Here is a 25,146-nt window from a genome sequence, read left to right as displayed (position 1 = left end):
TTAAGTGGGGTGGATGGTGGAGACTGGAGAGAGAGAGAGAGAGAGAGAGTTGTTCTTTCACTTTCACACATTCACAGGGTTTTTGGCATAACTCTATATGTTTCATGTCCATCGCATTTAAAGTTTGTAGAGACAACGCCCATGTTGCATTTAAAGTGTTTCATTGTTGTTATTAGAAACTTTTATATGTGACAGCCTAGAAAGGGATTTTAATTTTCACTTTTTTTTTTAATAATAATAATAAAAAAACAGCAGAGCAAGGAGCAAAGCAAAAGGGGCATTTTATCAAAAAGCTGATTGGTTTAGGCAACGCAATAATGGTCATGGACTCATTTAAAAATATAGCCATGGTACCTGTTTCACTTGCCACGTCAGTATTTTTTCGGGTTCGACTATATAATATAAAAAATATGAATTCGGATTTCCTACTCACAAATTTTCTTTATACCTACTTCCCAATATATTTCAGTCTCACCTCAGGAATACCTCCAATACCTATATGAAAATGGCTTTTTTAGAATTCAGTCCACATTGGAATTGTTTTATTGGTTTCTTAAATATATTTATGCCAATCCCCTGTAGACACATTTGGAATCTTTCCGTCTTGGTACTGACCCGACCCGAAATTCTGAGAAATTCAACTTCAGTCAGGACAAAACCTATTAAAGTAGCCTTTATTATTATTGTAACACAGGTTTGCGCTGATAGAAATGGATCTCAATTCTGAGATGGATCACATTTAATGCAGAAGGAGGAGGATTTTTATATCACCGTTTGATGTGAATCATGTGATACATTAAGAATTGATAAAAACAGAACAGTGTTAATATTGCTTAAATAAAAATGGACACATTAAATGTCCAATCATTTATAGGTCAATCAAACACATTTTTAAACTGAAATCTTGCCTAATAGTGGACGGCGTTATGTAGCTACAAAGTCGGTGAGTCCCCATCTAGTGAGGGTCCAGTCCATTACCATTTAATGCTTCCATTTATTATTTTTCTTTAATTTTGCCATATTGTTTATGAAATCACACTGCTCAGGAAATATAAATAAACAGCATAAAAAAAAACAAGGATGAATTGGTACAAGTACATCCTGGTTTAGGGTGAACTTTGGACTTTGAAAAGCGTAGAGGTCTCATGACTCATTAGCTTGGAAACTTATGACGGGATCGAGATGCTGGACCCACACCGTTCCAATCGCCGCCTTTCGTAATTGTGCATTGTAAATATTTCGTCATGTATTCTAAATGCAAGATTATAAAGGCTGTGCGGGATCTGACTCTTGTAGTTTGGCTTCAGTTAGGGTAAAGGCCGTTAGAAGCCGATCTCTGACTTTTGCCATTGCCAATGATCTGAGTCTGATTTATTTGCCAGATGCATCCATCCGCGGTGTATTGATAAAATAATGGCTTTGGTCTTTGGAAGGGTTAGAAAAATGGAGGGAGCAGACATGCATCCATCGGGCATTGTCGTGTTTCCCTTTCCCTTAAAATGAATATTATTTAATACTAATAAATATAATATCAATCAAACAAGACCTTTAGCTACAACTTGCCTTTACTTAAATTAAAACATATAAAATATTCAGAAAAATTACAATCTATAGCATAAAATAAAATAATATAAATGTGGGCAACAGTAGCTGGGGTAGGCTTATGTCTTGGGTTTGTCATGACAAAAGTGGGCCTGCATCTTCTGGGCTAGATGGGAAATTATCCGGTGTCTCTCATGTCATTGGCTGGGGATTCTGCCTCCTCCACTTGTTTATTATTTTGGGGTATTTGCATTTGCATTTGCATTTGCTTTCCACCAAATTTGGCTTTATTTACCCAACACATTAAGAAAACAAGACATGTGAGTGTTTGGTCCCACTCAAATGCAAAGCCAATGGCTTTTGATTTCCAGACTTAACAGTCACAGTTTCAGAACTGGGATCATGCTTCCTTGTCCATGGGCACTCCCCTTGTAAGCACCGGAATATGGATTAAGGCTGCATTTTGGCATTCCTTATTTTAACAACTTATTTCCCTTTTGCAGTTAAAAATTCGATGGTTCTTAAAACTGATTCGGACTGAACTGGTCAGGGGTCTGGTTACCAGGTCAAATGGTTTGACCGTTCGAACCGAATGGTCGGTCTATTCTAACAAAAAAAAGATTTAAAAAAAATAAAAAATGGTCAAAACCGTTCGAACGATTAACCATCTGGGTCAGTGATTTACTGACCAAAATCAACGGTTTTGAGCAAATTTCTGGTTTTGGGGAGAACCGAAATTGATTACCTGATTTTTTCGGTCCAACCATCCAGTCTGGTCCAATTTTGAAAACCATGAAAAACTCGGTGAGCATTTTAATAATAAAAAGTCTTTAAAATAAGGAATGCCAAATGTAGCCTAAACTTCAAATCAGCTGGTGAAGAATACCTTGAGTGCAAGGTTTCAACTGGCTGATTGGTAAGGTTTGTGATTAATTGTAGGAGAGATTGGAATTGAATCCCGCTTCAACTAGGGTTGAGGGATAGGCTACCCTCATTGTGCAGCCCCATGGAACAAAGAAGAAGAAGAAGAAGAAGAAGAAAAGGGTTTCATCGCGTTGAGTTTGACAAACAGATAATCTTATGAATTAGAAACAAAGTTATAAAGGTGCAAATATCAAGCTCATTGCGTTTTGAGGCTTTCTAATTTGCATCCACCTTAATTACTACTTTACAATAACAGGGGATTACTTAACTAGTTATCAGGGTGAATTTGACATTTGGGCTCAGTTTGGAAGGAGTATAAATATAAATGTGTAGAGTGCAAAACTTTGTATTTGCACTGTACATATCTATATTCTTTTCAAACTAAGCCTTGAGGAAAAAATTGGGTTTATAAATTCTGTTAGTCTCCAAATTCTATAGTTTGGGTGCATTTTTTCAGTAGTGCAGAATTTAGCAAAATATACAAGAAGGTTGTGGATATCATACTTAGAGTGAGTTCAAAATGTTACAGGGATTGCATCTATTTAGAAGAAGAATTCTAAAAATTCCGATACAGATTTATGATTTTTGAGGAGAATAAATTAATACGTTAATAAATAAAGTAGTATTTAATGTAGTATAAAAAGTTAAAAACTTCAAAGGGGCAAAAAGAAAATGCTGGGTAGTAGTTCAATGAAGATTTGGGATCTGTTCTTCACATAGCATGTTTCACACTACTTCACAGTCACATTCCACTCTGTATTGGAAACATTTTCCCATAAATAATAAATTCAAGAATGGAAGATGTTCCCAATGTGCGATAAGAACATACTGTAAGATCGATGTGAGGTGCGCACCTAAGAAACAGATCCGGACTCTTCAATGAAATATCTGAACAACCCAAGAATCCTCCTCGATGGGTAAACACCTACATTGTGTCCTCTTCTATTTCACCCAGAGACCCATGACACGTCCAATGACAGGTCTCTTCGAAGTTCTTAGCTGGCAACGCCCACTGGAGGGGTTTCGTGAAAGTGAACGTGGATGGGACAATGTTCTCCACGGAAAGCTGGAGCTCTGGAGTGATTTTTAGAGATGATAGAAGACATTTTGTCTTTGCGAGAGCTATTCCTTTGGCTCCTTGCTCTCCAGAAATGGCAGAAGCCCATGCATTTCTTGAGGGCCTTAAGATGGCCCATGAGCTTCAGATTTCACACATGATATTTGATATATAGTTGATGCTGATGCAAGAGCTATTGTTGAGCTTCTGTTGGTGGCTAATTCTGAACCACCATGGCGCATCCGATCTCTAATTGCAAACTGCAGAAGACTTATAAGCATCTACAATTAACTGTGTGATTAGTTACAAGCCTAGGAATTGTAATACAGTGGCTCGTAAGATAGCCAACTATGCCACTTCTTGTATTCGACTAGTTTCTTGGTCCTTTCCCCCAAATTTCATTGTCAACCAATTGGGGTGAACTTGTAGCTTTCTATTGATGATTAAATGAATCTTAGCCTTTGGGCTTCTAAAAAGATGACAGGTCACTTCTCCTTGTGTTATAATTCTTAAATCCATGCTTTTATGGGCTAGTTAGTTTTAGGAGAGTGACTTGGGCAAATTCAATTTTTGATAAAAGAGGAACACTCCTAATTATTACTCAAATAAGCACCTTATTACCCAAAAATAAAACATCAGCACCTAAATTTTAAATTAAAAGACAGAGAACTTGGAAGATTGAGAGCCATGAAGGGGCTTAAAACAGAAGAGGAAACAATGTAAACGGGTATTTGTGCAAATACTCTGATTATGGGGTGGTGGGCCTTGCCCTTTTTGTGTTGATTAGTGCTCGCTTCCTTCAGCATTGGCTTGAATTTAATAATTTTTATTATAGTATATATGTCAAAACTCCCCCACAAGATTGCTCCCCACCATGTCCCACAGTACATTCAAACCGTGTATTGGGAACATTTCCTTCTGATGATATCAGAAATGATGATGTCATCATCGAGAGATGTTCACAATACATGATGGTGATGTTCACAAAACTTGCCTTGGCTTCATCTACACACAACCATCTAAATATTTTACATTTATTTATTTTTCACCTTCACTGCCACTACTAATTAATTGTTTTTTCAACTTCTTTTTTTTTTCTCTCTCTCTCTCTCTTATTCATCACTCCAGAGTTTTGCCTCTATCAAGCAACGTTCAAACAAAGAGTCCTCTATCTACCCGACTACCTCTACCAGAGTTGGACCACGGACACCACGACCATCAGGTTCTGGAATTGATGTTTCATCAAGGAGCATCTGCCATGGAATTCCTCTTGTTTGTAAGCTAAAATGTTCTCTATCATAGCCATAGGGTATCTCACCATAATACGATCCGCCCACAGATGGGTTGGCTTTCAGATGTGTTGTTTAAGTTATTGCTGGATTAATTATTAATGCCTGTTTAGGAGGACTTTTACGGTTTTACCTTGTAGCTTTCATTTTATAAGTTGGGGGCCTTGGGGCTGAGGCTCACCTGAAAAACCTACAAATTTGGCCATCCTACTCCTACATCCCTTTAGATGGTTCTCTGTACTGTACAAATAGCTTCTTCAAAGCAGCTGAACCATTGTTTAGCCCCTCCCAAACAGGTCCTTGATTAAGGTTTGGGGAGAACACATTACTCAAAGAGAGCAACAACCGATCCGTGGATGAGTCACCTGTGATCCTATGGGGATAAGGTGGGGCAGCTACACATGACAAATAGGAACTGTTGGCCTGAATGATCAGGCCCCAAACATCCCTTCCACCGATTTGCAGGAGAAAGCGCCACACCCTGACGTTTGTCACGTTTTCATCAACATTTTATGTCCATTGAGACATTACAGAAACAGACTTTGGGAAGAAGCTTCACATGCTATTCCAACCTTTTAACTTGTTCCTATATATAGTTTGTGGGTAGTTCATATTAGGGATGAGCATGGATCGATTCGGTTCGATTTAGTTCTATGGCAAAACCTGAAACTTATCAGGGATCTGTTCCAAGTTTTTGAAACTGAAATTGACCCTACTATCAACATTGATTCTGACCTTAATGATTCCGAGGCCGATTCCAGGATCTACCGTGAAACCTGTAATTATGAATTGCAAAAATCACCCCCATCAAGCAGAAGTTTGCTTTTCTGCTTTATAATTATGAATTGAACCAATATAATGGTTATCATAATTTCACATAACGTTGTTGATTTTGGATTAATACTAGGACGCATACATGATACATGTCTTTCGTCCCCCCAACCACCCACCAAAAATAACTTCTTTTTCATATATACAGATGCATATTGTACTGGTTTGGGTCCAAACTCAACCCAGTTATAATATGATGGATTGTGGATGTCAGGCTGGGCCTAGGCCTAATTTTAGCCAAGGGACCTCACCTAATTTGGGTTGGGCCAGCCGGCCAGGTACCGTGTGGCCCAAACTTCATAGGTCGATTATGTAATAATAATATGCACCTATCATTTGTTTTAGTTGATAGAATGGCAGCAACTTGATTTTAATTTCCAATATCATGGCTAAAGATTATGTAACAGTATATATATAATAGTGGGGACCCATGTGATAGTACGGAAAAATCTGAAAGATTGAATAATTTTATTCATTATTAATTAATTGATAAATTAAGAATCAAAACTTGTTATTAATTAACTAAAAGTATTTAAAGTTATTCTTAATATTTAAAATTTTAATAATTGTATTTTCATTTAATATTGATTTATAAAAAATAATAATTATTAATTTAAACTGAATAATTTTTTTAATAAATTTAAGTTTATTAATCATTTGTAGTAATTTTAATAACTGTTATTATTTTCATTATTTTTAAATGAAAATTTGATTGACTTTAAATAAATAAAAATAATTACAAAAGCTAACATTTTTATTAATTTCACTAATAATTAACAATTATATAGGAATGACAACAAGGCGGGTTCGAGGCGAGGCACACCATTCTTGTCCCTACCCCGTAGTCAAGACACTCTACCCCATCATCGCCCTGTCCCCAATGCTTGGCAAGTTCAAGGCAAGGCACCCACCCAATATTCAATTTGATGACAAAAATGATCAAAAGGATATATTAGGTATCAACCAACCACATGGTAAATTTTTAAAAGTACACTAAATTGTCTTTAATTTTCAATTTCATAGAAATTAGTTAGTGAGTTTTCAGTTTTTATAAAACGTTGTTAATTAACATGAATATAATAGTATTTACCCAAAATACTTTAAAAAGTCATGATGAATTAATTAATAATAATATTTATTAATTTTTGATAATTTACTAACCGTACTAATAAGAATATTTATTTTTTGATAATTTACTAACAGTATTTATTAACTTTTGGTAATAACACTATCTAATACTCATTGAATATTGGTTGGATTAAATATTAACCGCATTTAATTATTTATTAATTAATAAGAATGTTTTAAATGAGAGAGAGAGAGAGTGTGGATATGAGTCCAGATTTGCTACCTGCAATTCACGACAGGCAGAGTGTGGATAGGAAAAGTGAGTAAGAAATCCTGTTTGAGTGGATATGGATTGGGGGGAGAAATTTCTTAAACCTAAATGTACCCTTATTGTTTGAAAATTGATTAGTGCTTATCTAACAATTGACTAATTCTTACCGATCATAAGTGTGCATCATTTGAGATATGAAAAAGACTATTTTACCCTCCACTCTAGATTATTCGGATCTCTCCCTCTCCCTCTCATTCTCTTCGTCAGAACTGCTGGAACCGTCAGAAGCGTTGATCAGACAACAGTAAGACTCCTCCGGTTACGGCCAGAACTGTACATCTCTTAGAACCGCCACTCTTCTCCGAAGCTAGAGAGGTCGGCGCCCCCTCGTTCTCTTCAGAACCGCTACAACCACCGCTCTTCTCTGGCGCTCTTCTCAGGAATCGCCACTCCCCTTTTCTTCACAAGGTATGCACACTCAGATCATCACCATGGCGCCAGTGAGACATCCCCTTTTCTTCTTCGTCGCTCTTCTCCTGAATCCCATTACATTGGTCCACGTCATAGACCTTGTGAATGCGCAGAATGCTTACCAGCAACTTCTCAGAGGAGATCGATGAGTTGATCTTTGGAGAAAGGTTCTAGGAGCGTATGGACTAGCTCTTCGGTATCACCATCACCTTCGTCGACACCATCTCCATCAGTGTATTTTGCCGACACCACATCCTGTTCAGCCATCTCCTCAATCAGAGACCCCTTTAGGCGCTTCTTCTAAAGCACACCCATCCTACGAGTTCTGCATCAGGAAACGGGTTTTGGTTGGAGGAAGCTGCGTTTATTTATGTCTCTCTACTATCACTTCCGTTGGATTGGATTAGGTTAGGCAACTAGAGTTTTTTCGCTGGAGAGTCTCGATTTTGATTACAAAGAAGAGATCCTAAGACTCTTCAAGTTTTGATTTTGATCCTGGATAGGAGAGAAGTAGGATAGGAAGAGGGCTTTCTTACACTTTTGTCTTAATTTTTTGGGTGTTCTTTTCTGATTTTTTTGCTTGATTCATTCTTTTATCGGCAACAGAGCAAAATATTCTTTTGAAAACAATGAAGACTATACATCTATCTCCTAATGACTTTGGACATGCAAAGGCTTGCCCTCCTGGGTTCCGATTCCACCCCACCAATGAGGAATTGATCCTCTATTATCTAAAGGGGAAAATGTGTCGATGCCAAATCCAGCTCAATGTAATTATAGAAATCGACGTCTCGATCGAGTTGAGACTGTTGATTTTGGCTGTACTGGGATTTACTCAGATTGACAATAGGTTCCCCTTTCTTGTTGATCTACCCTTATTGTTATTATTTTAGTTTTGGTATTCAAGATCTTTAATTATCACTCTTACCATTAAAATCTCTGGTTGGGAGAACTTGATCGATGGCTTTACCAATCAAAATGTTTTCTGTTTTTGTTTAGTCAATTGTAGAGGTTAAAAGGTTTTTTTTTTTTTTTTAGGTATGGAATTGGGAGGGGTATTTTTAGGATTTTTGATGAATATATTAGTCACATGATATCACATGTAATGGATGCTAATGGTAAGAGTAGAGCTAGTCAATTGTTAGAAACAGTAGGGGCAGCGTTAGTCAATTTTCAAACAATAAGGGTGCACTTAGTCAATTAGCTAAACCATAAGGGTAGTTTAAGAAATTTACCCTTTTGGTAATTTATTAACCGTATTAATAAAAATATTTATTTTTTAGTAATTTACTAACCGTTGTTTATTAACTTTTGATAATAACACTATTTAATATTCATTTAATATTGGTTGGATTAAATATTAACCGCATTTAACTATTTATTAATTAATATGAGTGTTTTAAATGAAAGAGTGTGTGTGGATATGAGTCCAGATTTCCTACCCACACTGTAACAGCCGTGTGTGGCTGCAATTCACGATAGGTAGAGTGTGGGTAGGAAATCCTGTTTGAGTGGATATGGATTGGGGGATAGGAATTGAATGGGGAGTGAGATAACGTTCTTAATGGCTTAGAGGAGGTACCTTAGGAGAGAGATTTTAGAAATATTTTTAAGTAGTTGAGTTGTAAATAATGACATGACTTATGGGAGTTGTAGAAAAAGAAAGGAGAGAGAATTAAGAAAAATGCAAGGCTTGGGTAATGAATCATTTGTGTATATGATACAAACACTGAGCTTTATTTGTATATAATGGTACGTCATGCATGAAAGTCCCCTTGGTCCCCAAACATGAGCCTGGGCTAAAGGCTCGATTTTTAAACTTTCCAGCTTAATGGGCTCTTATTTTTTCTGGGCCAGGTTGAGTTCTCTCAGGGTCCAATGTTAGTATATTTTGATAACCTTGCTAAAATGTAAATCATTGGGCCCACCACTCAACTATCCCTTTGTTGCTTTAAGTTGCAAGCTCCATAAACCAGAACAACTTATCTTTATTTATTTAATAGATCAAAGTTCCATGGATAACATAATATAATGCAAAAGAAACAGCTTGTTGTATGGCATCGGGAATCCTTTGAGAAGGCATGGGTCCAAACCGCCAAAAGGCTGGATCTTCACATTGTGTGTTAATTGGCCTCATCCACCATGTCACTAACCCACGGGCCTGTTTGGGAGGGCTGAAATTTTAATTTAGCTGCTTTGGAGAGGCCACTAAAAGAAGCTTTAATAGAAAGTAAGGTTTTTAAAAATAAATTGGACAATCCGGTTCCTGGGTCGAATGGTCTGATTGTTCGAATCAAACGAACAATTCGTTTTGATAAAAAAATAAAGAATAGAAAATGGCCAAAAACCGATGTACTGTTGAACGGTTTGACCGCAACCGCCGACCAAATTAATGGTTTTTAGTCAAAAGATTGTAATAGGGTAAAACAGAACCAATCAGTTGACCAGTTCCTGGATTTTCTGGTCCAACCGTCCGATCTAATCTGGTCCGGTTTTAAAGACATTGGTGTCAGATTTTCAGTGTTTTCATCAAACATCATTTTCCACCATTCTCCTAATCTCCTTTGTCCAATTAAATTATGGATTCTCAAATTATTTTTTCACATTTCAATCCATGACCTTTTCGGCTTGCCTAACCATTTTAGACCCTTAAACTTTGCAATAGATGATATAGTCCACGGTAGAATCCTTCATATACATGCACATGTTTTTCGTAAGTTTCAACAATGAAATGGTTCAGATCATGTTGACGCTCCATTTGTTTTCGTATGAAATGGAGCAAAAGCATTTTTTAAATAAAAATTTTCAGCTACAAATAGTTCCCTTTACAATAATAAGAAGAATTAAAAAAAAAATCTGTTCTCCTCTTTTATTTACTGCACTTGGTTGCATGTAAAATGAAGGGAAATGGTTGATTTTTCGAAAAATGGTGTATATATATATATATATATATATATATATCGCATAGACATATTTGTATTTATACCGATCATTTTTAATTTATACTCTTCAAATAAGCAGCCTTAAGGACCAAAATCTGCTTGAAAGTTGACTATAGAAACTCAGAAAAAAAAAGTTTGTTTCCCCTGAAATTAGTACTATCTTCATAGAAAATGATTGTATTCTCACTTAAACATAACATTTAGACCAACCTTAATGATAAATGCATATTAATTTTATAAAGATTAAAGCATAAATCTTAAGATTTATGGATTGGGATAGATTTAGATCCATATTTGGTCCAATATAAATAAATATAAACCAGATCTGATAGGGCCGTATTCTAGATCGGTCAGATCATCATGTGGACACCATGCGGCCTAGTGCCGCCTGATGTCCTCAGCCACATCAGCATCAGCATCAGCAGTGCAGAACGCTACACATCAGTGCCAACGGTCCTACTAGCTGGCAAGAACCCTAGATGGAGGCAAAAGTATTCTAGCCCTCTTGCTCTCGCGCTGCCAATAACTCTTTTCTTCCTTTCTTAGCATTCTAGCCCTCTTGCTCCCTCATCGCCCGACCAACCTTTTCGCCCTTTATTGAGTATTGGAGTGCCTTTTCACGGGGGGCCTTTGACTGGTTCCTCTTGCAGGTTAGGTTCGGTGTACCACCTTGTCCTTCCAGCTCGGCTCATGCAGGCTGGTAGGATCTCATGCTGTTGGTCCACCTCTGTTCGGGTAGTATCAAGATCCAAAATTCCTAATTGCCTTAATTGAGTTGTGTTTGGATTTAAATTTGGAGGAATTGATATCATTTGTAGTCATACCCCAAAGCTAGGTTTGATTTGAAGGAAATCGTAGGAAAATAAAAGAAAAGGTCGAGAAACCTTTACAAATCTTATATTAATTTTTTTGTCTTTTCCTTTCTTTCCCTATTTTTTTTCTTCAAACTAAGCATAATCTAAATAAATATTCTTTTTTCTTTACCAAGAAAATTTAGCTTTTATTGTGGGTGCGGGAGGCCGGGAGGGTTAGGTTGGGAGCTTGACAAAAACGCTTGACCCAATATGAGAAGGTTACAACAGAGAAAGAAATAGAAAAAAAAAAAAAAAAGCATAGAAAGAGAAGAAAGAAAAATCAGGCCGGGAGGGTTAGGTTGGTGCTGCATCATTTCCACGCGTAAACGAGCAGCTAGCGGCGGAATTTGGGATGGGGTTACAAAAAAAACTGTCTTTGGATCACCGTGGAATTTGGAAACACCTGATCGGATTCCCCAAAATTTAAAAGGCGTCCATGGAATTTTGAAATCCTCCAAAAACTGTTGAAATGAAGTCTTAATTGGGCATTAAATTATGTTGCTTTGCAGACTTAATGGACCCCCGAATAAACAGAGCATGAGGATTTGGTCCCCCAAAATTGTTCTATTTCTTATTCACCATGATCACTGATGTAGCGCGATCTAGTTGTTCCCAGTTGGAGGTGATCTGGTTTTTAGACGGACGGCGGACTGAATTTGCAAAGATATTAGAGAACCCAAGGATGCTAACCTAGCGAGGTCGCTCCGATGCTTAAGTCAGTAGGCTAGTAGCGAGCTGAAATTGCTTTGAAAGTAGAGAGCTTGAGAGCAGGAAAATCACACATACCTTGCACCCACAGAGGGTGGAGCCTTTATATAATGGAGTCCTCGCGAGTTTCGCGGAGCGGTTCCGGGATCCTCGTCACGATGAGATCCGATTCCGCGATAATTGGGGGACAACTGATAGAGTTTATCGAGTCCGTCCGAATCGGTCGGGGGAGATAAGGCTAGCCGTCATGCGGTGTGATCCCGCGAGGTTCGAAATCTGATGGCTAGAGCTTTGGGGTTTCCATATAGCGGTCTGCCAATATTACCCGAGCTACTGCTCTTTAGATCCGACCTGGAGCGAATGCCAAAGTGCCTTGGGACCAAGGTGGTCTTGATGTGACCTTACACCGAGGTGAACTCGTCCTGAGGTGGTTTGATTATCCGAGCTCGATCTGTTGCGGACTTGGCATGTCGGGCTGAGTTATCATCTTACTAGTTAGGTCGTGTCCACGTGTCCCCCTGTTACTAGGTCGGGCCAAATCGCCCTTCATCAATTGCCCCCCACTCCCCGAGCCGGGGGTCCCGACCTGGTGCGGGGAGTTCATGACGAGTCCAGGTGGATTTGGCACGACGTCTAGGCGGTCTGAGCGGATCAATTGGTCGGACCTGTTCGAACATCCGGTTTAACCAGTCGTAGCCCAGGTCGCGTTGGGCGTACGCGCAGACATCACACTGTTTTATGGACTCCGCGGACGTAAAAAACGCGCTCAACCGATTTTGTCCTCGGGCGTCGTGCAACCGGTTTTCATGAGAGCCGTTGGATCGAGCAGATCTCAACCGTTAATCGCCTCGCGGTGAACTATAAATAGGAGGCCGAGGGACCCCTCTTGTTCGCCAAAAATTCTGCAATTGAGCTCTCCCGAGGTTGCGTCGGAGTCTTTTAGTTCGCTCTTTCTTTGTATTCCGAGGTCGTCCTTCTCTTGGTGAGTTCGATGGCCCACTTGTTAGTCTGCCAGATACCTCGGGGCTTGAGTAGGATTTGCCTCAAAGACTTGTTGGTGAGGACAACGACGGTGTGGGCTTGGAAGTATCGGGGTCACCAGGAGCTCGGAGGACAAAGGAGATGACCCGGACAGGAGGGGAGCGGTCTTCATGGCTTTCGAGCTCGCCTCCTCTTTACCTTTAGGCTGCTCAGGCTGACTAGGTCCAGCGAGCTGGCTTGGAACTATAGTTCGACGTGCCTTAGGACGCCACCTTTGCTGCTTCTTGGCTGGCTCCGCATTGGTGCTGCTAACCTTAGTGTGGTCGGGTAATGTCCTAGCACGGAGTGGTTCGAACTGCAGACACTGGCTGTTGTGAACGGAGGGGCCTTGCCCGGAGTCCGCGGCTAGAACCCCGAACCGGTTCCCTGCAAGCGAACCTTCATGTTGCGAGGGCCGAGGTGAAGTAGCTTTGGCAGGCTGAGTGTCTCTCGACCTATTCACGTTCTGCGAAGTGGGAGGAGTAACTTGCCTTTCCCTCTTGCCGCGGGACGAGACCTAGCTCCCAAGGGGATGCTGAATCTGGGAAGTCTCTCCCCGACGAGGAGGGCGAGTGTTCTGACGACGGGACTTATTTTGTTGTGCTATCGGATGCCGAGGTGGAACCGACTGTTAATTCTGCTGTAGCGGTGGGAACTGCTGCTGGTGAATGTGGTGTAAAACCTGTTGCTGGCAGTGCTGAAATTGTTGGGCCTGTTGCATTTGGGCTTGAATAGCCCGCACGCAGTGTACCAGGTCGTCGAGCTGATGCTATCCGACTCCAGGGGGAACCACAGATGGTTCAACAAAAGTTGCACCCACTACAAGAGGAAGTGGGGCATTCACTGGCATAGTTGCTTGAGGCACAGTCAGCGTTGGGACCCCACCCACGGAGAGAGGTATGGTGAACTGACCGATGCATACGGTCGGGATATGAGGTTGCCCCCCGGAGACATTCATCTCGTTATTTTGTCTGGCGCTACTGGAGGATGCCATGGATTCTGGGTGAAAAGAGGCTACTCATAGCGTTTCCCACAGACGACGCCAATTGATGTAGCGCAATCTAGTTGCTCCCAGCTGGAGGTGATCTGGCTTCCAGATGGACGGCGGACTAAACTTGCAAGGATATCAGAGAACCCGGGGATGCTAACCCGGCGAGGTCGCTCCGATGCTTAAGTCAGTAGGCTAGTAGCGAGCTGAAATTGCATTGAAAGTAGAGAGCTTGAGAGCAGGAAAATCACACATACCTTGCACCCCCGGAGGGTGGAGCCTTTATATAATGGAGTCCTCGCAAGTTTCGCGGTGCGGTTCCGAGATCCTCGTCATGATGAGATCCGTTTCCACGATAATTGGGGGACAACTGATAGGGTTTATCGAGTCCGCCCGAATCAGTCGGGGGAGATAAGGCTAGCCGTTACGCAGTGTGATCCCACAATGTTCGGAATCTGATGGCTAGATCTTCGGGGTTGCCATGTAGTGGTCTGTCAATATTACCCGAGCTACTGCACTTTAGATCCGACCTGGGGCGAACGCCGAAGTGCCTTGGGACCGAGGTGGTCTTGATGCGACCTTACACCGAGGTGAACTCATCTCGAGATGGTTTGATTATTCAAGCTCGATCTGCTGAGGACTTAGCACGTTGGGCTGAGCTGTCATCTTACTAATTAGGTCGTGTCCACTTGTCCCCCTGTTACTAAGTCGGGCCAAATCGCCCTTGATCAATCCCGTTAAATTCCTTATTTTTGTGGACCAAAAACCGTGTGAATTGGAGGTGGTTCACACAAGTTAGGCAATTTATGTTGAGGCTAGAAAGGGTTTCTATTCAATGATCCACTCTACAAATTTATGTTTTTAGTAAATAGGGGTCCCTCATCAGATGTCACTTGTTAACCACTGAATTAGTAACAGAATACAAGTTGTTGGGATTAATTCATCACAATATCACAATACATGGTATAGACGTGTAGCATGAGCCTGAGCTTGATGCTCTATCTCATAAAAGAAATACCAAAATCTTCTCTCTCTGAGGTTTGTAGAGGTTTATCTGTAAAGGGTTCCGGATCTTCATTGAAAAGAAAATCCAAAGGATAACTTAGAGATGTAGAGGAAAGCAGATAAGAATTGCTTATACTTCATTGTGAATTTCACAAGCATTAATATATGAGAATGAATGAGAACAACTTGTCGATTGAATTGAATATATTGAACCCGGATACTATTGATGAATATCGGGTAATCGGGCGAGTCAAATTAAGAGGTACCCACACTGAAAGATGGTGAGCAGAAAGTTTGGTAGTGGCATTTGTTGTGTGGAAGAGAGAGTTGGGGAAGTAAATAAGGCTGTCGATTCATTTTGGTTAGATTTCGTTTTCGAAGATATATGTTATATTCTTGCATTTATGGATATTGTAGTCATGTTTCTTTCTTTTTGGCCCACTTGATCTCACATTAGGTACGTCCTTCATAAAATTGTCGGTTCTCCATGTAGGAGGTACTCTCTCACCCTGTATGGATCCGGGCCGTTCAACTTCAACCTATTACCTATTGCGTTCTTTTAGTTTTGGAAAATGAATAATGTTGAATTCAACCATCTTAACCTATTCCCCGGTTTTGTGCTTCTGAACACCCGGAGAACTCAACCCAACACCAGTCCCAGTCCGATTTCTTTTCCTCTTGTTAATCACTCCGGATTGATTTTCTGCCCACTTTCTCTACCCACACTCTATTTACATTCTTCCTGCCTGAATGCCTTGATTTTCAGCGATACATCCGAGTTCGGATCTCTTACCTACAAGAACTCTATCTACATTTACTCACGTCTCATTATAGTTATATATTGAGAACATCTCACATGTTTGTATGTTATCATTTACAGGAAATGTCCCCAATGTACAATTGTAATGTTATGTGAGAAGTTGGATTTGACATATAATTTGGCTGAATTTAGTATAGGATTTGAGTGGAGTCTTAACAAAGCGGGTGTTGCTAGAAGGTAATTCCTTCCTATCTCTTCTTGCTAAGACATTAATCTAATTAATTTCCTTTGCAAGTTAGTTGGGTTTGTTCTTCCATTTGTCTGTGTTTACCATTAGAAGAAAAATCAAAAGTTGTTAGAATAAAGAACCAAAAAAATGAATCTATCAATGGAATTTTAGAGTAGCTTGAGCAACCAACAATACACTAGAAGAGAGAAAGGGTTTATAAATAGGGGTGTCGATGGTATTCGAAAATCCAATTTCGAATTCAATATTCGGCATAATAGAATCAAATTCGAATATCTAATTGGTTGAATTCGGATATCCTATTCTTGACGAATAGTTAATCGAATTCGAATTCGGATATGACCTGATTCGATTCGATAAATATCCGAATTCGATCGATTATTTAATTCTTATATATAATATATAAAATATTGTATATAATTTATAAATAATAATTAAGTTATATAAATAATTTATATATATAATATATTTATATACTTTATATCAATAAAATATCTATTATATATATATTAATTATCTAAAATAATTAATTAATCGAATCGAATATTTGAATATTAATTAGATTCGAATTCAAATATTAATTTTCAATATTCGTCAGATATCGAATCAAATTCGAATTCGAATATTGCCTGATCCAATTCGAATTCGAATATTGCCTGATCCAATTCGAATTCGATTCATTTACACCCCTATTTTATAAATTAGGGTTTATACGTAAAAAGGGCAAAATAATCTAAAAATGCACAAAAAAGTAATTTTGGTATTATAAAATATTTCACTGACGAAATACTAACTAGTAGACCTAAACGTCTATTTTTGAAAGTTCGAAATACCTAAGTGTTCGCATTCAAAAATTCAAAGTACCTAAGTATTACTACCACTAAATTACAGTGTACTTATCTAAATATTTTATGAACCAGGTGATAAAAGCAGAAAGCTCACTGGACGACCCAACTAGCTAACGGGCAACCAATATATACACAATGCAGACTCGAATGATTTACTGCTATCTCATTGGACATTATATTATATATAGCAACTTATTTCCACCGCCCAAATAATTGCATTGAAATTACTTTGGCTCTTTATCATCTTCTCTGCAAACCGATCTCTGCCAGTGTTAATCTCCTCACAAAGTGACAAGGACTCATACAGTGTGGGCCCCGATACATGACACGTTCGACACCTGGAAACTTATGGGGCCCAGACCTGCTTTCTACTTTCTCTTACCCAACATACATATATATTGGCTTGTGGAAATTCTTGCTTGGGTTATACTTGTTTTAAATTTTAAGGTTGGGTCGGTCTGTCTGTCGTCTCAACAACATCGTCCATGGCTTGTAGCAGGTGATTGACCCAATGGACGTTAGGTTAGAATCAAGATGACTGCAGTAACGTTATTGTAAAAAGAAGTAAGAAAATACAGAGTAATAAAAATGCTTTTTCAATCTTCATCCTAGCTAATAGGTACCGAAGACCAAGCGGTGAGAGTCTTCTCTCTCCTTCCTCATCTTGTACTCGGGGCATGGACTGGGCTGCTCCTGAGATTCATGGATTTTCGGGATCACCATGCTCCGCCGCGAAGGTTGCGCAATTGGTTTAAGTGGAAAAACAAGGGGGAACGCCAATTTCATTACAATGAAGTTTCAGGTTAAATGAAATGAATTTCTCTTTACTTTTCAAGTTCTTAAGTGCAATTTATTTTACGAACGCAATTACTGTACACATCTGCACCATGCTTGATTTTGTGTTCTGGGAACATTTGTGTAGATTCCGATGAAGACGAAGACATTGATTGCTCGGAGAACGGAAGTGCTAGGTCCTTGGACATGGGATCTTTCATTCTAACAAATGAGCTCAGGTGTCAAATTTATTTTTGTTTGATTAGATCTCAACAAAGTTTTCCATTTAAAGAAGATCAAGGAAGAATAAGTTCTGAGTTTCACTTTTTCTTTGTTATCACTTCTATCTGTCAATGGCAGAGTCTTCGTGGGTACATGGAATGTTGCTGGAAGGTCTCCTGTAGGGAGCTTAGCTGTAGACTTGGACGACTGGTTGAACCTCAAGGACCCAGCTGATATTTATGTTCTTGGGTATGTATTGATCTGGTATATATGCAGTCAATTAATTAAGCTTATTTAAGAGCTACGGCGTCTGTATCTGTGCTGCCTGGTTAAGGACAACGATTAAATTAACGTTCTTGCAGCTTTCAAGAGGTTGTTCCTTTGAAGGCTCGTAACGTGATCGGAGCAGAAGATACAACGGTGGCAACAAAATGGAACTCCCTCATCGGAAAGACCCTCAACAATAAATTTGGGTGCCCTTGGTTGACGCCCATGTTGCACCCGGTCTCCGGCGACAATTACTATAATCGACAAACACCAGGCCACGTCACGACCCCTGCGAGAGACCGGCCGAGGACGACGCTGCAAGAGGAGGAAGCAGATGGTGCGTCCAGTAAGTACAAGCTGATGGCGAGCAAAAAGATGGTCGGCATATTCATTAGCGTTTGGATGAAGAGGGATTTGGTTAAGAATTATTGCATCTCCAACGTGAAGGGCTGCTCAGTTGCTTGTGGAATTATGGGTTATTTGGGAAACAAGGGATCGGTTTCAGTTAGCATGTCGATCGAAGGAACCAGTTTTTGCTTTATTGCTGCGCACCTAGCTTCCGGTGAGAAGAAAGGCGATGAAATGAGGAGGAATTATCAAGTCGCCGAGATCTTCAGACGAACTTCATTCCCTCGACTCCCTCAGGATGACGATAACCCACATCCTCTGAGCATCTTAGGACATGAGTAAGTAATCATCCTCCCTCCCTCACTCTCTCTTTCTCTCTCTAACAGAGAAATAAAGGAGGTAAGTACATGAACCTTCATTCATTGAGGACTCTGTTAATTTCAGAAACCTCTGCTAAATCTTCTCAAGTAACACTGGACCACTCCCATCCCACTTGTGCATGTGACACACCAAATCAAGGTTTACGACACATCCATTATTGAGTTTCTATTCTTTTCGTCATTTTCTTTTCTTCTGAACCAAAGCTATATTATGTTTAGAACCGGACAAACCTCCAAGAGGTTTCGGACACATTTGGAGAGACATCTGAACCAATACCTTCATAATGTTTATGGCTGCAAACGGAATGGATTCGAAATTTCGAATTGGATTTACCTGGGTTCAAGTTTGACCATTCATATATATTATTTGGCTCAGATAGTATATATTATATATCATAAAGCTAAAAGTTAAAGTTTGAGACTTGAGAGAGCTTACAATATTCAAAACACATTTGATACCAAACTGTGTTTAGTTTTATATAGATATATGCATATACATTGTAAGATTCAGGGGTTGGAATTGGAGTCCCCAATAAAACACAGACACACACACACTAGCAATCCACTCAAGGAGGGTATCACCTGGTGTTTTGCATTTAAGCAAACAGCTAGGGACCATGTTGGTGTTTTATAAGGTGGTCATCAAAAAAATTGGTGAGCAGATGTGAACAGCTTCCATTTGTAGCCCTAAATAATAATGTGAATGGCCACCTCCCCAGCATGAGGCATTGGAACAAGGTCTGAGAACCACTGATCAATTACTCCCATTTATATCAGTTTTCAAAATCAAAATCAATACAATGTGCATCAAATAATTAATATGGCATGCATTCACAGAGAAGAATAAGTCTTATAAGCAAAACTTATAAGGCACTCATGATCTTTGGCCTATTTCCTCTTCCACTTATTATATGTACTTGGCAATAATAAGTTTTAGCAAGAACCCTTAATGGGTCCATGGATAAGAATTTTTTGAAAATAACACAATTAACTGATAGTCTATATTTCTCATAAAGCTATTACTTCACCCCTATTATTGTAAATTTAGGTTTTTATAATTGTAACAAGGAGACATTGATATTTTTTTTGTGTGTGTGTGTGTGTGGAGGGAAGAACCAAGCAAATAAGGCGGGGAATAAAATGACTCTCACCATTTATAATGTTTATGTGGAAAACCATAAAAAAAAAAAACAAGTATATGAAAATGTGTACTACAAGTCATAGGACCCATCTTAATATGGATAAGAATTGCACAAGTAACCTAGACATATTACTTCACACTGAGGTGTGGGAGTTACCCATCTGCACGAGTGTGGATAGGTGGAAATACTGCTGGACCTCAATTAATAGGGCCTGCACTCCGGCACAGTAGCTTTCAATACGTTAAATACAAAATCTGGCCCACTTTTCTCCCCCAAAGAATCTGTAACTAATTTCTTGTGGGATGGCCCATCTACTCCCCCTACAGTGTTTCACCCCACTACATGCCAAAGTTACCGAAGGCCTCAAGGTGATATTTATGTTGGGGATTTCAGGATGACTGGAATTGGCAGGGACCAAGGTATGTCCCAACCCTTAGAATTTGAGCAAATTAAAGATATGAACAGTCCGTCCCACTTGTGTTTTCGGCTTTGATTTCATGTAAGGGGCCGGCCCATGGTCTTCCAGAGCCCACCGAAAAGCCTTTACTGTAGTAGAGTCCAGCATTGCATGTGATGTGGTGTTGTATTGTGCTGTGCATCTCCTAGTTTCTGCACGCACCATTGAGTGTGTGTGTATTTGTGTGTAAATACAGAATGGTGCGTTTAAATTATCAGAACTTGTTGAATATGAATTCTAACAAGGTTTGTGATGAAACAGCCGGATATTCTGGCTAGGGGATCTGAATTACAGATTGTGCTTGGAGGACGGTTTGGCAAGGCAACTGATAAGGAAGCAAGACTGGAGATCATTGCAAAAGTTTGATCAGCTTCGGAAGGAACAAGAGGATGGTGGCGTCTTCCAAGGCTGGAGGGAAGCGAGCATAGAGTTCGCTCCTACCTACAAGTACTCTTCTTCCAACTGTAATCGTTACTCCGGTGGTCTCCCTAGCAGAGCCGGAGAGAAGCAAAGAACTCCAGCATGGTAGGGGTATTGTAGTTACTTACTTGTTTGTGTTCCCTCTATGACTTGATTTAGGTTGCCTTTGGATAAGCTTCTACATTTCTGCATTTTAAACCCCGAAAGCATGAAGCCCATTTTCAGGTTGGGCTTTGTGCTTTGGAGCTTAAAGTTCCTTGGCTTTGGATTACAACAATGTTTCCGAAAGTAACTCTTACCAAATGCTCTTTTTGCTCCATTTTGTTTCCTGAAACTCATCAAAAGCAAACATTTATCCAAACAAACCTTAGTTTGGGTCTAAATACAAGGAGACACTAAACTTGCCGGTGGAGATTAAAGTGGTGTTTTTACAACATGTTATGGAACTATGTTTTGTTTTGAAGAGAAAAACCATTAAAAAAACATGTTCTTTAATGGTTTTTGTGCATTATGATTGGGCCCCTGGTTAAAATCGGCTTTACTTTCCTGTATAAAACTTATCTATTTTTCAAGTGGATAAATAACTTTTCCCTGGGGGATTTTACAAAATATGATAGGACAATTTTGACAGTTTTAGTATTGATTTTTTATGGGTAGAATCACCTGGGTAAATTTAATATATGTTTGACATCGATATTGTAGATACAACACCTTTTTTTCACCTGGGTAAATTCAGAAAATAGTGCTGCTGATGTGTGGGTTGGAAGCACCGCTTTCTAAGAAAATGATGTTTTTTTTTTTTTTTGTTTACAAACGTTACTGCCAGGCAGGACGTATCCTGGAGCAACAGTAACGTTTTCAGATTGATACCAATGCTTCAGAGAACGTTTTCCACACTGGTATCTATTATCCAGTGCCATGTCATGTCTCTGTCACTGCCACCTCATGTCCCTATTGACAGCAACGAGCTGCAGCTGCAATTTGGCGTTGCTTCAAGCAGACGCTTAATTACCTCTGCATGAGTTGCAAAGTTCTAAACGAATGAGAAAGAGGCTTTAGTGTAACGGTATTCTTGTGGTTGGGCATTCAATCAATGTCTTATGTTTTCTGCTTTAAAAAAAAGAAAGAAGTAAATTAATGGTTAGCCAAATAGATGAAGGGTTGATGTGTGCAGGTGCGATAGGATCCTGTGGTATGGTAAAGGCGTAAAGCAACTGTGTTATCACCGAAGCGAGAGTAGATTCTCGGATCACAGGCCGGTTTGTGCTGTCTTCTCCAGCCAGATCGAAGTCGTAAAATCCATGAATCCCCCCAAGGTTACCAGTGTTGCGGTCATCTCTCCCCTGATCACCCAGAGCGTAAGTATTCTTGACCATCAGCTCTACCTCTGTGTGCTCACATTGTAATTGAATGTCTTCTTCATCCATGCATGAAGCATATATATGGTGGGTCATATAAATATACAACCCATGTCCCATGCACCATGAACTGCCAAAAGGAGATGATGAATTTGATACATGCATATGGGAATGGGGGGACATACAAAAGGATTTTCAGACACATCCAACTGAGAAGATGTTTTATTGGCATGGCCCCGAGAGATCTCCCGGCCAATAATATTAGTTAATTGGCATGCCTGATTAGTGGCTGCAGGCCTACCGCCTTTGATTTTCTTCACAAACGTAGTTTTGTATTCAATGGCAGGAGGGAAAGGTCGAGGGCAGGAGTACGCTACAGGCATCGATGATGAGAGACATTAATGAAGCATCATCCAAGAAGACACCGTTGCCATTCCCATCCTTTTAAATAATTTCTCATAGCTACTATAGATGCATCACAGCTGCTGCTATTGCTAACGCACTATATCTTCATCTTATTTGATTTGTATAAAACTAAGACAGGTCTTTCCGCTTTCCTTCTTGTAACAGGCCGCACCACCACAAATAACTGTTTGTTGTATTTGTTGTTGGACGAATTAAAAGCTTAACCCGACCCCCCTTTTTTTTTGTCTAAAATTCATCATGAGTTTTCAGCATTTCTCTTAAATTCACCACAACTTTTCAAAATGTCTAAAACTCACCATATGCCACTAACTTTATGTTAAACAAACCAACGAGTGTTAATTAATATATTACCATTTTAACCATCATAGAAAAATATAAAATATAGAAATTACGAAAATATAAAAAAATATAGAAATTACAAACAAAATAAAAAATTATTTTCAAATTATAGACACTATAGAAATTGGATAACAAAATCAAAAAATAAAAATTGTAGAAAAATCTACTCGACTGAGACGAGTAGATTGACCGACAGATCATGAGGCATGAGGGAACGTCTAGATTGGGGCCGGGGCCGGGGGGCATCTAAGACTGACTGGCGTATACTAGGCAAGACATGTGGTATGAGTGGAGATAACGACAAGGTTTACTCAATTGGAAGATAAATAGCGGCACTGTACTTGCTGTCCTCCTCTCTCAGTCCGGTTTTCCATCCCTGATCCTGACCTGCACAAAGATTCCAAGTTTTTGTGCCACCCCCTGTGACCCATTGTGTGGACTGAGGAGTATTAAAGTTGTGTGCACAGAATCAGCCACCAAGTCCACTAGTCTTTGCCGTTGTGGGGATAGCACTTGTTTAAAATGTTCAACAGGTGTTAATCAAAATCAAAAGGAGACTAAGGAGTAACACCCATTAGCTTTAGCTTCTTAATTGCATTTGCATTTTGCCCACCACTTATTTGATCAACCGCAGGTTTACCCTTTTCAGGCTCTCTGCGACACGCTAAAACACACTACACGACCCTTTAATACATTATAATTTTATTACTAATGTTGTGTTTGATTTTGAAAGAAAACATAAGAAAGGAAAGATAAACCTTTATAAATTTTGTACAGATTCACCTACTTTTCCCTTCCTTTCACTATCTTTTTTTTTCAAACTAAACGTACGTCACACCTCTTCATAAAGTAATAAATATTGAAGATATTAGGATAGAAATGCAAGGAGCATGGAGGATGGACACTATCATAGAATAGGTAGGGCCGAATCAGCTGGTAAGCAACCGTGCCAAACCAATAATGCTACTTAATTTGTTCCCCATGGCCTAAACCAAACCCCTAAAAGAAGAGAGAAAAAAAAATATATAAAAAGAAGAAAATTAAATCCCCAGCCAGATATACATAGAATTGAAATTGCATTGCACATGGGAATATCCTGTTGAAAATATGCGTCGTGGTGGGTGGGGTTGTGAATCGGTCCTCCATTACCCACTACCAAGGCCCTTGCTTGTCGGTCGTCCGAAAGGCCGAAGGCATCCATGACCATAATCCATCCCACCAGAGAGACCTGTGGACCTTATAACCCATTTGTCTTTTGGAGAAAAGGCACATACATGATACATGCACAACACAGGTAATGCCACATGATGGGAAGCACCTCGGGTTGGCAGTTGGCTTGGTTTTCGTTTTCTTGCCGTGAAATCACACACCATGTCATCATTTCACCAAAATCTCATTTCGACATGCTTAAACTATTTCTTACAACTTCATTACACACATGCACTGATACCCATTTTAATCATCTCCTAGCCTTTCTTTCTCTCTTTTTTCATTTTGATCAAAGTTTTGGCCTTCCAAGACCCTTCCGATTCGCCCCTATAATGGGTGTATCGGGAGTCTAACCGGTTCAGATGGTGGAGGAACCCTAAACCGATCCCCCAAAACTAGTTTCAAAAAAAATTAAAAAAAGGCACAAAAATGTGTATCAATTCACCTAATACGCCCCTATATTCTAGTCCCTTCAATTTTGTTTCTCTATAGTTGCTGTGATGATCTTCTATGTATGCATGTAACCAAACCATCCTAATTTCGATTTTTCTAATATCACCTAGCGTATTCTATTTTAATCCTACTTATTTTTTTAACACTACAAAGTGCAAATCATGTCTAAGCAGCATGGTTTTTAAAACCAACCCTGTGAACCGGTCAGGGGTCTGGTTATCAGACCAAATTATCCAACCGATTAACCGCCCGGTTCAGCGGGTCACTCACCAAAATCAACAGTTTTGAGGAGAAATTCGGCTTTTGAGAAAATAGAACCGATTACCTGACCGGTAACCAATTTTTCCGATCCAACCATCCGATCCGATCCGGTTTTGAAAACCATGCTAAGCAGAAAGACGAGGGGAGTGGGCATCATCTCCCTTCTATCAATGTTTGGCTTTGGCATGCTAGTAAATGATTTGCATACTGCTACGGTTGCTTAATGGTAGCAGTCTCAATACCACTACCACCTCACATGTACTCC

General features: G+C 39.5%; 1 protein-coding gene across 2 annotated transcripts; it reads left to right on the top strand.

The window, feature by feature from the left end:
- The first annotated feature begins 17,251 nt into the window (after nucleotides 1-17,251).
- Nucleotides 17,252-22,850, top strand: LOC104596174 (type I inositol polyphosphate 5-phosphatase 4-like). Of its 2 annotated transcripts, none has more exons than XM_010257231.3 (7): nucleotides 17,252-17,627; nucleotides 17,748-17,838; nucleotides 17,960-18,070; nucleotides 18,184-18,774; nucleotides 20,677-20,940; nucleotides 22,010-22,193; nucleotides 22,540-22,850. In XM_010257231.3, the coding sequence occupies exons 1-7, from the start codon at nucleotides 17,528-17,530 to the stop codon at nucleotides 22,639-22,641; spliced, it is 1,443 nt and encodes a 480-aa protein (XP_010255533.1). In that variant the 5' UTR covers nucleotides 17,252-17,527; the 3' UTR covers nucleotides 22,642-22,850. The 2 variants fall into 2 exon arrangements, 1 of the variants encoding a protein (XP_010255533.1); XR_016083915.1 differs by having other exon boundaries at nucleotides 17,405-17,627; nucleotides 21,662-22,193; nucleotides 22,540-22,637.
- Nucleotides 22,851-25,146: the final 2,296 nt, after the last annotated feature.

The sequence above is a fragment of the Nelumbo nucifera genome, chromosome 3, assembly GCF_055504915.1.
Source record: "Nelumbo nucifera cultivar China Antique chromosome 3, China Antique-T2T, whole genome shotgun sequence".
Classification (NCBI taxonomy): Eukaryota; Viridiplantae; Streptophyta; class Magnoliopsida; order Proteales; family Nelumbonaceae; genus Nelumbo; species Nelumbo nucifera.
This window is presented reverse-complemented; position numbering and strand designations above follow the sequence as displayed.

Excerpts from the sequence above, each read along its gene's own strand:
- LOC104596174 (XM_010257231.3), top strand. The coding sequence starts at position 17,528 with ATGGATTTTCGGGATCACCATGCTCCGCCGCGAAGGTTGCGCAATTGG. Across the intron at positions 17,628-17,747 it reads TCATTACAATGAAGTTTCAG|ATTCCGATGAAGACGAAGAC; the intron begins GTTAAATGAAAT and ends ACATTTGTGTAG. Across the intron at positions 22,194-22,539 it reads CTCCCCTGATCACCCAGAGC|GAGGGAAAGGTCGAGGGCAG; the intron begins GTAAGTATTCTT and ends ATTCAATGGCAG.